The 13,951-nt window shown below is 36.1% G+C and overlaps 1 protein-coding gene and 2 pseudogenes across 3 annotated transcripts; all 3 read left to right on the forward strand.

Annotated features, from left to right (window-relative positions):
* The first annotated feature begins 253 nt into the window (after nucleotides 1-253).
* Nucleotides 254-3,148, forward strand: LOC147473940 (ubiquitin-like modifier-activating enzyme atg7; annotated as a pseudogene). Its single transcript, XR_015210241.1, has 8 exons — nucleotides 254-275; nucleotides 1,451-1,668; nucleotides 1,783-1,837; nucleotides 1,979-2,070; nucleotides 2,260-2,449; nucleotides 2,561-2,651; nucleotides 2,734-2,878; nucleotides 2,960-3,148. The product of XR_015210241.1 is annotated as a ubiquitin-like modifier-activating enzyme atg7 (transcript).
* A 113-nt stretch (nucleotides 3,149-3,261) lies between these two features.
* LOC147473941 (uncharacterized) lies at nucleotides 3,262-5,844 on the forward strand (annotated as a pseudogene). Its single transcript, XR_015210242.1, has 4 exons — nucleotides 3,262-3,327; nucleotides 3,792-4,029; nucleotides 4,185-4,294; nucleotides 4,966-5,844. The product of XR_015210242.1 is annotated as an uncharacterized LOC147473941 (transcript).
* A 3,698-nt stretch (nucleotides 5,845-9,542) lies between these two features.
* Nucleotides 9,543-11,153, forward strand: LOC147473942 (uncharacterized). The gene is made up of 7 exons (XM_086586819.1): nucleotides 9,543-9,732; nucleotides 9,816-9,920; nucleotides 9,995-10,056; nucleotides 10,149-10,198; nucleotides 10,283-10,314; nucleotides 10,417-10,499; nucleotides 10,902-11,153. Exons 1-7 carry the CDS (start codon nucleotides 9,709-9,711, stop codon nucleotides 11,023-11,025), a joined length of 480 nt encoding a protein of 159 aa, XP_086442945.1. The 5' UTR covers nucleotides 9,543-9,708; the 3' UTR covers nucleotides 11,026-11,153.
* The last annotated feature ends 2,798 nt before the right edge of the window (nucleotides 11,154-13,951 follow it).

A 13,951-nucleotide genomic window follows, 5' to 3' on the forward strand; every position in this document is an offset into this window, starting at 1 on the left:
GCTTCTAAGTTTGCTAGCTAGCTACCCAAGGCCTTACAGTTCATGATCACATTAGATAATTTTGTTGGATAAAGGTGTCGGGCGACATTTAGGAAGGGGTGTCCAAATCACTTAAGTTGACATTTTAACTCCGACCACATTGCTAACAAGCTGACTTTGCTAGCTGGGACGAATTTGAAGAAGAATATACATCTCAAAAATAAAATTAAAAAAATAAATAAAATAAATATACATAAACATAAACATAAACATAATGTCTTTTACTGCTGCGGCATGTATGCAACTCCTTTAATTAAGTGTTGCTTCTTAGGCCGAGTCCAATGGCCCGTATCCTCACACTTCCACTTGGTTTGTACTTTTCCTTTTAAAGAGATACCAAATGTAATTGCATTGACCAATTTGTTAATAAATTTATAAAAATACAAGGTTGAACTCCATTGTCCATAATCTTGCTGTATAGATTCCAGCTTAAAATATGTTAAACATGAATGTACATATTTAATTTCAGTTTCACTCTTAGCTTTGGAAATTTTCAAATATTCCTATTGATTTTTGTATAGAATAGCTGGGGAATTTTGAAATTGGAAACAGTGACCAACGGCATTGGATTATGAAATTTGTTATCTGATTGTGGATAAAATTATGATGCCACTTGCAGTCTGAAGGTATGATGGGCAAATGACTATGTAGGCTCGAATTAATGTCTCTATACCGCCCATCTCCATCTTTAGCGAGAAATTACGGCTGCATATTCCCACGAATAGTACTTTGACATTAGTTTGTTTCCGTTTATAGAAAAATGACTTCGTGTTTGAGTTTTTTGCACTGGTTTTAGAAATTGTTGTTGAGTTGGTTAACTGGCAGAAAGATGCTTAACTTAATTAAACCGCCAGTATGCTCACATAATCTTCCATAGGTATTCATGTGCAGAGCACGTGCATTCATGCTAGTAACCTATAATGATCGTGGCCTCTTAAATTCATCTGGGTCTTTTTCTGACGCATAATACCCTTGATGAATAATAAAATCAAATGCCTAAATATTTATTAATGAGGACTACTTGGTCTTTTTATGTCTTTATAAATTCTCAGTACCGATATTGTCCTTAAATTAAAATATTGCTTAACACCTTTGAATAGGACCAATCAGTCTTTTCATGTGGTGGTATATTAAAAAACCAATTCCACGCCCATTTTGAATTGTACGCTTACCATAAATTTACAATAAATGACATTTAATTAGTAATGCAATAAATACACCTCTACGTCTCCCCTCCCAATCTCCACCCTTACATTTCCCTTCTTTTGCAAACAGTACAGAAAAATAAGTTTTGCAACAAAAATTAAACAGAGCCATCATTCTCTCTCTCCCTCTCTTCAAATTGAGTTCTCTCATTGCAACAAATTCCAGCCACATGTTTAGAAATTCTTACGTCTATAGTCTTCTTAAGTCTTACCAACATTCACTGATTTTCAGATTTGGGAGGACATCCGTTCTGGTAGAGCTGTGGAGGATAGTTCTTTACTTTCAAAGTTCCTTCTAATTTCTTTTGCTGATTTGAAAAAGTGGAGCTTCAACTACCCGTTTGCGTTCCCTGCTCTGAAGCTTGATCCTCCAGTAACCTTGATTGATTTGAGGCCAGCTTCAATCTACTTCAATCTAGAAGAGGTACCGAGAATTAAATTTTATATATCTGAGTACTGGTAAATATAAATGTTTAGATCTGTTCTTTTTGTTAATTGGTATTGGTTCTGATGAGAAATGGTTTATTCTGAGTAATAGGCCGAGTCCCTTTCAGCTGCCTGTAACGAATGGCGTAACTCAAGTTTAACAACAGGTCATCGGAGGGTGCAACTTATGAGTTGTTTTTAAGCACATTCTTTTTTAATCATTTTTTCTGTCTTAGTAATACAAAGAGCTGACTTCTTTTTGTGCTTTGTTTTCCTTCTGCTTTCTTTATCTCTTTAAAGCTTTCCAGATGTGCCATTCTTTCTGGTTAGTATAACGGAATCACTCGCTACCATTAGGCCACTAAGAGACTGGGAGGCCTGCCAAGGTGACCATACAAAGGTTTGTTCATGCATCTATCAGTGCGCCTGAAATGTTTTCTGTAGTAATGAAGCAATCTAGGAAAATTATTTTGAATACGTTACCTAAATTCTACAAATCCATTTATTGTATTTGTAATGCGTGTTTGGGGTTAATATCAAACTGATAGGGCGTTCGTTTTACTAAAACATATTGTACTTTGTATGTCAGATTTTGTTTGGGTTTTATGATCCTTGCCATCTTCCTAACTATCCGGGTTGGCCTCTTCGCAACTTGCTTGCACTTATTTGTTCAAGATGGAAACTGGAGAAGGTTCACTTTCTATGCTATTGAGAAAGATATGGTTGGGCAGATTTGAAGTTATCCCTTGTTGGTGAAGCGTTGGTTTCAGTTTCTCAAGGTAGAGCGACAGAAGATGGGTAAAGGCTCTGTTCTTCATAATGCTATCGTCAACAATTTCAATCGGTTTTAATGGCTTTGGTTTTGTAAAATTGCAAATTTCTTTGTTTAGGGTGGAGTGATGCTCAATCTATACCAAATGCTGTGGGATGGGAGCAAAACTCCAGGTGCATCACACTTGCCATCTCTATGGACCCAACAAGGTATATGGTTGGTGTAATTGCTTTATCAACATCTTTTGCTTATGATTTCCTGTTATATGCTTCTAACTGAGGTTGTTCACAGGTTGGCAATATCTGCAGCCGATTTGAATCTAAAACTCATGAGGTGGCGTGCTTTGCCATCTCTCAACCTAAATGTTGTGTCCTCCATCAAGTGTCTTCTTTTAGGTGCTGGTACACTTGGCTGCCAGGTTGCTCGTATGCTCATGGTGAGTGTTTATAATTACCTACTGAGCTGTTCTTAAGTATGTTTTGTTTTGTTGGTTGATGAAAGTAACGATAATCTGCAGGCTTGGGGTGTGCGGAAAATCACACTAGGGTTGCTTGTGATATATGTACAGATTAAATGATATGTTGATATTTTTTAAAATGAGATTTGCAATGCCCTTGAATGAAATGTTCTCTTTTTGTACTTTTAATTCATTTTCTTTGATGGTCATTCCAATTTCTTTTAATTGGTACTAGGACTGCTTTACTGAAAATTTCAATATTATGGTTTTTTGTTCAATGAAGGATCAAAGACACCCAAGAAGAGTAATGAAGTAGTGTTGAAGGATTGGTTGAAGAAGTCGAATATTCGAGCTGAATGAGTATGGCTAATAAACACCAAAAGGAATTCTTCTTGGAGAGCATAAACACCAAAAGGAATTCTTCTTTGGTTAGTTCGCGTGTGGACCAGTTCATTTCTCTTGTAATTCATGGGCTCAATCCAAGCAAGATCATCCAGGAAAAAGGGTATTTTTCTCTAACAAGGTAATTTCCTTCTTTACTTCCTATGAATTTGAATGCACAAGTCAAAATTTTCTCACTGGACGCTTGAATAAAATTCAAAGTGAAACCATTTGGTCTTTATCTTTTTTTTGTTGTTGTTGCTAAGTTGGTCTTAATCTTTGAGTCAAGCAAAGACAGTTAGTTGTTGTCAAACATTTTGTCCTTGAAGGTAAACATATTCTTCCTCAAATATTACAATAATGTGGGAAAGAGAGACCTTCAAAATTATGGAGTTTAGGTAGCTAGGGGAATATATCAAAGTTGGTCCTGAGGATCTATTACCACTTACGACTTGTGACATTGAGTGTTCATTAATTATTGAGCTTTCTTTTGTTTTTTTGGTTTGAGCAGCCATATCTGCCTTCTGAGACACCAGCTGGACTTAAAGAATTAAGAGAAAAGGAACTGAGTGATCTCAGGGGTGATGGTCAAGGAGAGAGGAAGCACTCGGATCGGATATATGACTACGCCATATATAATGATTTAGGTAATCCAGACAAAGGGATTGATCTTGCTAGGCCCAAACTTGGAGGTGAAGTGATTCCTTTTCCAAGGCGGTGTAGAACTGGGCGCTCTCCAACTGATACTGGTTGGTTCCCTGACTATTATACATATTGTAACAATGTTCAGACTTTAGTTACTGGAAATATATCGTATTTGTAGCTATCCCCTTCTAGGGACCAAACCACCATTTCAAATTTAGTGAAGAGACTAAGATGTATTTACGCGTACAATTTCCTACAGATATAAATGCAGAAAATAGGGTTGAGAAGCCATTGCCAATGTATGTGCCGAGAGATGAAGCATTTGTGGAATCAAAACAAGATACATTTGCAGCCTGGAGGCTAAGGGGAGTGCTCCACAATTTGATACCATCATTAATTGCCAGTATTTCTGCTGGATAATCATGACTTGAAGTCCATGTGTACTGTGTACTGTGTACTGTCACAATATGTTTTGGACTTCAGTCATACTTTCTTGGCCCACCTGATAATTAAAACAGATGCTGGACATCGAAAAAAAAAACTTTGTTGCCTACTAGAACCACCAATATGTACATCAATTTTATTTTCATACCACAAGCAATCAAGTTGACCCTTCTTCTGAAAGCACACCCAGTTGCAACTTGCAGTTCTTGTGTTGCAATTTAAATGTTTCGAAACACCAATTTGTTTGCAGCCATTGATTAAATTTATTCTTTAACTTGTGTAACAGTGTAAGATTGTGAATTTCGTTCTATTGCATAAAGAATTGTCACGAGTACATCTCAACTTTTTGTACAGTCGGAAGCATATGCATGCAATCTGTTCTTGGACACTTTGATAATTCATCAAAAAATTCACCAAAGATGGCAGGCGATAAATGCAAGCGCATTGCAACCCAACAAATTAACATCTTTACTCTCATATAAAATTATCGGCCGGTTCAATCAAGCACACACTAACATTAAGAAAATGAAGAAGTGGAATACCTACCTAAATTAAACTATGTGACAAATTGACAATTATTGTGTCCTTGCAATTAGACTCACACTCTTAGATTGTGCATCAATGTAATAAAATATCCAATTTGTATTAGATTGTTGCATCTGACTCTTCTTCTTTGTACATATATTTTCCCCATAATCAATATAAGAGACCCATACAAAAGGCTTGGAATCAGCGGTGAAGCTTCTGAGGATGAAATACAAGCAACAAGGAACTTTTTGATTAACAAATATGCAGGACACAAGTTCAGTGTCGATGCTATAGAATCAGCACATGACAAGATAATTATGCAGAAGTTTCATGAAAGGAGGAGACCAAAAGTTAACATCAAGAAAAATATGAGGGATGTAACTTCGACCACAGTTGTCTTGGTCCACACAAGTATATTTCAAACTCCTTCCACCAACTTCGTCATAAAGACGGCTGCCATCTTTATAGTACTTGCTGTGCTTAGCGTACTATTTCCGACAGAGGATAGACCGACTCTGCAAGTGTTAATATCTTTTTTGACAACCATATATTCATATATGATTGTCTGAAGAGCAAACTCCGAGCTCTGCTATATGGGTATGCATACTGATAGTTCTTTTACTACTAAGATCGTATAATACTGCTCTATGGATCTTTGTGTTTGTTTTGTTGGATAACACTAGGCTTTACTCACTCAGGATTGATTCCACCTGTACTTCGAGGTCCAAGGAGTTTGGAAGTCACAACTTCACTCTTAACTTATCTGCTTCTTTGGGTTTTTTCTACTTATCTAAAGTGATTGCAGTACCATTGGCATCATATTTTCTGTGAAGTAAGTGGGTCAGAAGCGGATGTTTATGGATGTTATGGCATCTCTCTTATTATTGCAGGGAGCATTCATGTTTTGTTTGTTTCTCTATCATTTTTATGACTTTCTCAGAGCACATGCTCCGCCAGTCAATGTATTCAATACGTGTGATAGTACTCAACCTTTCATTCCCGGATGCAAACGTTCTCGCTAGAAATAAAATCCAGGATAGTAAGTTAGGTTACAACTCTTAGTTTAACACTTTAACCCTCCCTTATTATAACGTGTATTGGGTGGTTAGAGAAATTAACCCCATTCTTTAGACTAATGAAAGGATGAGTCTTGAACCAACAAAGATGGATTTACGCTACATGAACAAAACCATGCATGATCTTTGGGTGCTTTTGTCACTCTACTCTCCAAACCAATAAGTGGAGTCTCCCTTCTCCCTCTACCTTTTCCTTATAAGGCCTCAAAACTTACCTATCAATTTGAAGGCATGTCAAAGTTTATGATGCAATTCACTTTCTTCAAAAAAATCCAACCATCAACAAATTCCATAATGGACGGGTGCTTTAGGATGTGTTATATATGTAATGGTTTGCTAACCTTCATATACTCTGTAATAAATTTGTTTGTCAACAATGTGCAAAGCACGTGCATCTTGCTAGTAGTTATAATGTAAGCTATTATTGTTTACAAGTTTTCTGCCCCCCTTTTCTTATAGCTGCAATTTATTAATGGAGTTATCTTATGATTTGTTATCTACCCATACTTGATATGTAAATTCAATAATTATGAGTACCTCAGCGTTGCTTCTTCCCGTGTTATTGTCCTTCTCAACTTTCTACCTATGTAAGTTTTCCTATGGTTCCTAAAAAAGTCAATATGAGTTGATTTACCACTTAAAAGTTTGGAAACTTAAGTTGCTATTAATCAACTATTATGAGAATTCATTATGCTTTGTCCTTGCTATTTTTCTTGATTGTTAGATCAATTTGTGATGCATTTTGGTTTATTTCTAGAATTCTTTGCAGTGCATAACTTATTTGTTACTTAGGTTAGGGGGCTTAGAGTTAGTTGGATTGCTCTTGAGAGCTAGAGGATTGGTAGCCCTCGCGATCATAAGTGAGTTTTTTGTTCTTTGGATATGATTGAATATGAGCATCCCTCTAAAGTTCACCTCTTCTGAGTAACGTAATTGTAATTGTTATGTTGTATTTGGGTTATTTGTAATTGTAATTGCAAGGGGCTGCCTTGATGGTTGCAAGCATTTTGCAAGCTTGCTGATTACCTTGTTATGAGATGCTTGAAGAGATGAACCACAATTTAATTTTCTAGGACAATCAGATAGTGTGCACTTACTTTTGAGCAACAATAAATTGATTATAGACTGAAAGGCAATAGCATGCTGAAACGAAAAACACTTTGAATTTGGCTTCACAGTATTGAATCTTTGTATTTTATCAATAGTTTAGAAATCAAACTCAATGAAATTCTAATTTTTTCTTGGGTTTAATGGTCACAGTGTGCTTATGCAGAAGTGACCACTGTTCTCATTTCCTCGCTGACCCATCATGCAAAAGGTATGTCGTTTGAGTGAGTGCGCATGCTGACTCTAAGCTTCATTCCTTTGACGGATTGTGAGATTTCTAAAGAACGGTAAATTGTGAAACCGTGCATTGCCCAAATACTGAAAAATAATGTCGTGCCACTAACTTATGGTCTGTGACACCTTTGTGGATATTTAGAAATATCCATAGTTATTGTGGTTTACGCTTGCTGGGTGATTGATCTACTTGATAAGGAGATACATTTAAGAATGCAATGTACTCTGTTGTGCTGAGCAGAAGCAATTGTGAAATCCAGTACTCTTTCTACATGAAATGATGACGTGTCTGGTGTTGCCAAACTATACATTTTTTGTGTGCTGATTTGTGGTAGATTCGTTTTCAAGACACGGTTGGTTTTTAGAGACTCATTACCGCAACGTATTAGTTTTACTTAGTTGGAAAAAAATATATAATATCATTTACAGATGCAAGTAGTTTTCTGTTCTGTGCTTTGGAATTTATGAAATTTAGAGAAAGTTATCCGTGTCTGCATTCTTTGCTGTTGTATAGTTTTCTTGAACTGTGTTTGTAATTTTGTACGCAAGTGTGGACTGTTGAATCATAAGGGAAAGATGCTGGTTAATTTGCTTTACTTATGTTGAGATTCACATGCAACACATGTGCACGATTGCTAGTATATGTAATGCACATAAATAGGTCTAACATGTAACTCATAATGACTTTTACATTGTCATAGTTCATTCAAGAGGGAATTAGCAATACCACTACACCAAATTGGCCAATTACCCTCCATATTTAAAGACCGTTTTTGCGATACCCCCACATTTGAAGATCATTTGCGATATCCTTTACATTTCCAACTTCCGTTAGTCAACAATTAGCTGACCAAGTCAAACAAACAAAATAAAAACTCAAAAATAAAAACAAATAAATAAAAGTCGATCTAATTAAACAGTGGAGGTTACCAAAATACCCCTAGATCCATCTATGCTGCTACCGTCACAGCCGTCCTCTCTTTTTTTTTAATCGTTCTCTTCTCAAACCATACTACCAAAATTTTAAAACAATTGCCAAATTATTTATAGTGATACTATTAAATTTGCAACAATTGCAACTGATTTAAAGTGAAATTATTAAATACATGTTCTTGTGTGTTCGATTTAAAAATCTTGAAGTTAAATGGTCAGTTTAGTGGAGGGGTACTTTGGTAATCTCCACTATTTAATTAGGTCGTTTTTTGTTTTTGTTTTTTTTTTTTTTTTAAACGGTTTGACTTGGTCAGCTAACTGTTGACTAACAGAAGTTGAAAATGTGGGGGTATCGTAAATGATCTTCAAATGTAAGTGGTATCACAAAAGTGATCTTTAAATGTGTGTGTGTGTGGGGGGAGGTATCGCTAATTTACCCTTCATTCAAATTCAATTATCAAAACAGCATACACATTACTACATTAGAGCATTCCCAAATTCCTATAAAAAAAAACACACACACACACACATATTCCCAATGCAAGCCACTATTATTCACCTCCACGTAGGTAGTATTTTCTCTATTTTCCACCATTTTGGTGAAAAGCAAGGTGAGGCTGCCCAATGCAAATGTGAAAATTAATCTCGGACGGGATGTTGGATTCTGTCTGAATGTAAAAATAAAAAAAATGCGTTGGACGGAATGAAACATCATGTCTGAAGTTAAAAAAAAAAAACCGACAAAAAAAGTCGAAAACACGTGAGGCGGAATTAAACATTCCGTCCGAAAAAAAAAACCCAATTATTTTTAAAAAAAAACACACGAGACGGAATCTAACATCTTGTTCGAAGTTCACAACTCAGCCACTATCTCGGTTGAAGGTTTCACCCTCGTTTTGACTTAGGAAAATAGTCACATTGATATTCACCTTTGCATTGGCCAAAAGTTTTGGACCATATCCACCTGCATTGGGAATGCTCTTAGGCTGTGTCCAATGGCTCCCTATCCCTTTAAAAATACTGCTAAAGTCAATAAAGTAGAGCTAAAGTCAACAAAATAAAGCTAAAGTCAACACATTTTACTCTCTATCATTATTTTTTTATGTATATAGTAGAATCCTTTGTATATATAGAGAGTAAAATAGAGATAGAGAGTAAAATCTGTTGACTTTAGCTCTACTTTTAAAGGGATAGAGAGCCATTAGACTCAGCCTTAGTCATGACATTCTTACTGTTTCTTTTCTAAAATCAAGTGAATTGTTTTCAGGAAAGGTGTTGCATATATGCAACTCGAATTGTGCTCCTCCTACCAGTCAAAATATTTTGACCCGCAACCAAATTCCTCCACCTTCCAGTTTGACATTTCGACACATAAAATTTCATCTTCTCACTCCCGCGAAATATTGACTCTAATTTATCAATCTCTCAAAACTACTCACGCTTTTCAAATTTTCTTTATCCATGGCCTCAAATGCATCTTCTCCAGTAAGTTTTACATTAATAATTACAATTAAGCAATCATATATTCAAAAAGTTTGTTAATTTATTATCAATTTGGTATTGGGCAGAGAGGTGGAGATAGTGAGAATAGCTTGGAGAAGATCAAACGACAGCTATCATCAAATTCCGGAAGGAATTTCTTACAGGGCCCACTCCTAAAACGTTCCGAAACGGTAACAAATTCTCAATTGAACCAATTTGTTTTCTTTAAAGTTATTTATTTATATTATTCTCTCGCCTTGAACAGCTAAGGAAATGGAACGAGCGGTGGGTGATCTTGGACCCAACCACTGGAAAAATGGAATACAAGTATGCTACTTTATTAATAATTTTGAAGAAGAACTATTGATATGTTCACATTGTGTTACATTTTTTTTTATTCATGTTAATTTTGTACTTAGGACGAGGAGAAATGAGTCAATTGTGAAGGGAACCATTACATTTGATGCAAGTAAGTTTGGCATTCTGTCTTTTTGTTTTAAGGACCAGCTTTTATGAATTTTAAAGTGATTTCTTATCTCGGGTCGTTTTACAGTGGACTGCCGAAGTATGATGGTTGCTGTTTCTGTATCCTCATGAGTTATTATTTCATTGGCAATATAGAGAGGGATTTTTCTTTTGTGGCTTACAGTTGGATGTATTACTAAGGATTCTTAACTAACTTACTAGATATTGGAACCCCACAGAAAAAGGATTATTTCTTATGTGCAGAAACTCCTGGTGCTGCGAAAAGCATGGGTATCAACGCTACAGTAAGCTTACTTTTCTTTTACTTGGCTGTATTAAGCTAAATATTGTATTGTCTGTTTTAGGTGGTGAATTCATCTCTGACACTTTGCACTTGTATTGGTGACTAGAGTTGAATACACTTGTCTATATCTTTGCTACATATGTTACTTGGAACACACAAGCTACGGAACTATTTACAATTTTATTGTATATAATTTCACTTATGATGTTTATTTGATTGGTTGAACTTTGTCAACGCATGTATGACACAATGCAATACGTTTCAGATCAAAGATTAAATTGTTCGTTACTTCAACTTTACAGGACACCCCCCCCCCCTTTTACACACCACCACCACCCCCTTTTTTCTTTTTCAATTTCACGAACATGTTCTTATTTGCTACTGTTTCATGGCCTCCAAACAGGGCAACACAATTAGTGCTAAAGGCTCATAAAGAAGCTGTAGATTCATTAAGTGGGAATGGTTCTGCAAAACTGGGAACTGTTGCTGCAGTGGTTGCGGCTGCCAATTCAAAGACCAACCTGTGAAGCAATATCTACACCAATCTCGTCGAGCACCTACAGACAAAACACACAAATCCAAACAGTTCTAATATAATAAATGTAGCTGGAGTACATTGAAAAGATCGATGACTAAGGATGTTGCTTACCCGGTTGGTAAGCTCCTCTCGCTTCCTCCGCCTCATCTTTGTCCAAAGTTTCATCAATTGACTCGATAGCATCTCAATCTGCAAAAGATTCATAAAAACAATGCAATGACTTGTTAACAAATCCGGATAATAAGATTACATCTCTCAGAGTATCCTCGGAAATCCCAAACTCCTATAAGATTCCCCGGATGGTCCATCCGGTTTTAGGGCCGGACCGGGTTCAGCCTTTAGGAGAAGAGTGGAAATAAGGATCAATTGCTAAATTTTCAGTTTTGGTCTCTATAATGACTAGTGCATAAGCACGTGTTTTTAAGCCAAACTATTTGTATAAGACCGTGAGTATTCTTAGAACTGCACATCTCCATCATAGCAGAATTGTATTGAAATTTTGAACCATAATACAGAAGCTATTAAGTTGCTGCCAAGGTTCCTCCAAAAACTTATTAAATCTATAACTCCAAACAAAAATTTGATAAGGGAGGTCCAATGATATGGACTCTATTTTCTTGTCACCAATCCAGCTCCCCTGCCTCCATTTCTCAGCTTTCTTATCACTTCCAAGTTATCTCACATGATAATTACTTTGTCTAGCTGCAAATTTTCAAAAGAACTACAACTATATCCGCACCTAGCCTCTTAGGCATTCGGTTTCAAAAGTACTTTCTCACTCATCATTTGTTTTGCGTTATCAAAACCCTTAATATAGCTACTGACCGCTTACATTTTGCAACAATCCAATAAAGTTAGTACAAAGATTACATTTATAAACAAAATTTTTCTAAAAGAAGGTAACGTCTGGATGAATGAGATGCATTAACATATAAGCCAAATTTGATTTATTGAAAGATTTGATTGCTAAACCTTTGGATTTTCGTGACAATTAACGACAATATGACCCTATTGACATGTTTGTCAAAGCTTCAATTCCAAGACCAAGTTTGATGCTTACTATCAAGACACTATTAATTTCTCCATGAATCTCATGCCTGGCAGTAGACTAAAGCATTTTTTTATTTTTGTTTATTTATTTATTTATTTTTAGGGTTCGGTATATACTATAGTTATCATGGAACATGAGATGACATCTTTGGTAATGAAAAGTGATGTATCGACTAAGTGCAACTCTATTTGGTCGCCATAGAATCAAAACTCTTCTTGCGGACGTTATGTCAACAAATATTTAAAATCCAATAAAATCTTTCTAACAAATATTTTCTTATTTCCTTACCGATAGCGACCTATACGTAATATATGACAATTTCACCCTCGAAGTTTCTAAAATTTAAGTGAAACACATAGAAGAGAAAATATAGCAAATGCAAAAAAAAGCTTTAAATCTCACCCCCAGTCTATAATTACCTTATGTCTCCATTTCATAACTTCTCTCCTTATATTATAGAAATATAAACAGCCCAAGAGGATAAAAAAAAAAAAAACTCAATAGAACAGAGGTCATAAAGCATCTAAAAGAAGGGACTAGCTCACCCTTAAGTGGACCAAAGGTTCTAAGATTTAGGAAGCCCGCAACACTCTTACCTATACATCTTTGGTTCTAATAGATTGGGAAGTAGAGCGGAAGTAATATGGAATTTCTATCTTCATTGAGTAACTGTATCAACTTAGAAGTCTTAAGTGTATGTGGAAATGTTCCAAGAGGTTCAATAAAGTCCATGGGAATTTTTTTCTCTACAGTTGAAAATATTGACATAGAAAATAACAACCTCATAGGTTTGAAATATATATACCTGAATGATAAGACATCAGCGAGCCCGCATGCTTTGCAAATGAATCTACATCATTTCGTAGCAACATTTTAGCACCAATTGGAGTCGATCGACGTGATCTAGCACGAAGCTCCCTACGCTCGCTCAGCGGCAATTTGCTCGTCACTCATTTTTCGCCTTCACGCTCTCTAATATCGTGAACTCTAATACCGAGGAACGCCAACGCTTTTTGAATCTCTCGGCTGTTTCTCACCATCATCCGGGACGTTCTCTATAACGATCTCACTGCCGCTCCAACCGAGTATTAGCTATTTGACCGACAATCGAATTGGCATCCATTTTAAAATCAAATGGGAGTTGCTACCCAAAAAACTAAATGAGGCGGGAGAGATAAATAAACATTACGCTAACAAAAATACACAATCACCTCAAAGAAACCAATAAAACAAAATAATAATATCAAATAAATAAATAAACAAATGTGTGACTCTTTTTTCTTGACAAATAAAGAGTTATACATTAAGATAAACTTGAAGTTTTAATACACGTAAGTAACTCGTGTCTTCCATCCAAAAACTCGAAGTATATTGTATTGCAAGAAAGAATCGGCAACCAAGTCAATTTAAATTTCCCTCGGTTCCTCGAGATTAGAATAGGAGGGGGGGGGGGGGGGGGTAAGAATGTTTGATTTGGTATTATTATCGCCATCAAAACAAACGGAAGGAGTTAAGGCGAAGTGGAAAACAGATAGATCAAAGTTGGGGGGTCAGGAAAGCAAGGCGGTGAAGCCAGTAAAATCGGGTAACAAAAATACGGGGGTAAAAGAGTAAAAAAAAGTGACCAAGAGTAGCACATTTTTTATTATATATAGATTTACTATTGCGGCACTGTAGGTCTAGTCAGGATTTTTAAATTAGTAAAAGATTTGACATTATTGTATACTAGGATATGCCGGTGTCTCCGGCCCGCGAGAGCTCGACCTCGACGCGCCTGCGACATTATCTCGACAACTCATCGCGCCTTCGTCGCAAGGCGTACACGCATCTTAGGCGTAAAATATTCGGCACAAGACCAGCGAAA

Source organism: Coptis chinensis, unplaced genomic scaffold (assembly GCF_015680905.1).
Source record: "Coptis chinensis isolate HL-2020 unplaced genomic scaffold, ASM1568090v1 utg157_pilon_pilon, whole genome shotgun sequence".
Classification (NCBI taxonomy): domain Eukaryota; kingdom Viridiplantae; phylum Streptophyta; class Magnoliopsida; order Ranunculales; family Ranunculaceae; genus Coptis; species Coptis chinensis.

Bases quoted from the DNA above. Each gene is read 5' to 3' on its own strand.
- LOC147473942 (XM_086586819.1), top strand. From the start codon at position 9,709: ATGGCCTCAAATGCATCTTCTCCA. The intron at 9,921-9,994 runs GTAACAAATTCT...CGCCTTGAACAG, and splicing joins TCCTAAAACGTTCCGAAACG to CTAAGGAAATGGAACGAGCG. The intron at 10,500-10,901 runs GTAAGCTTACTT...GCCTCCAAACAG, and splicing joins GCATGGGTATCAACGCTACA to GGCAACACAATTAGTGCTAA.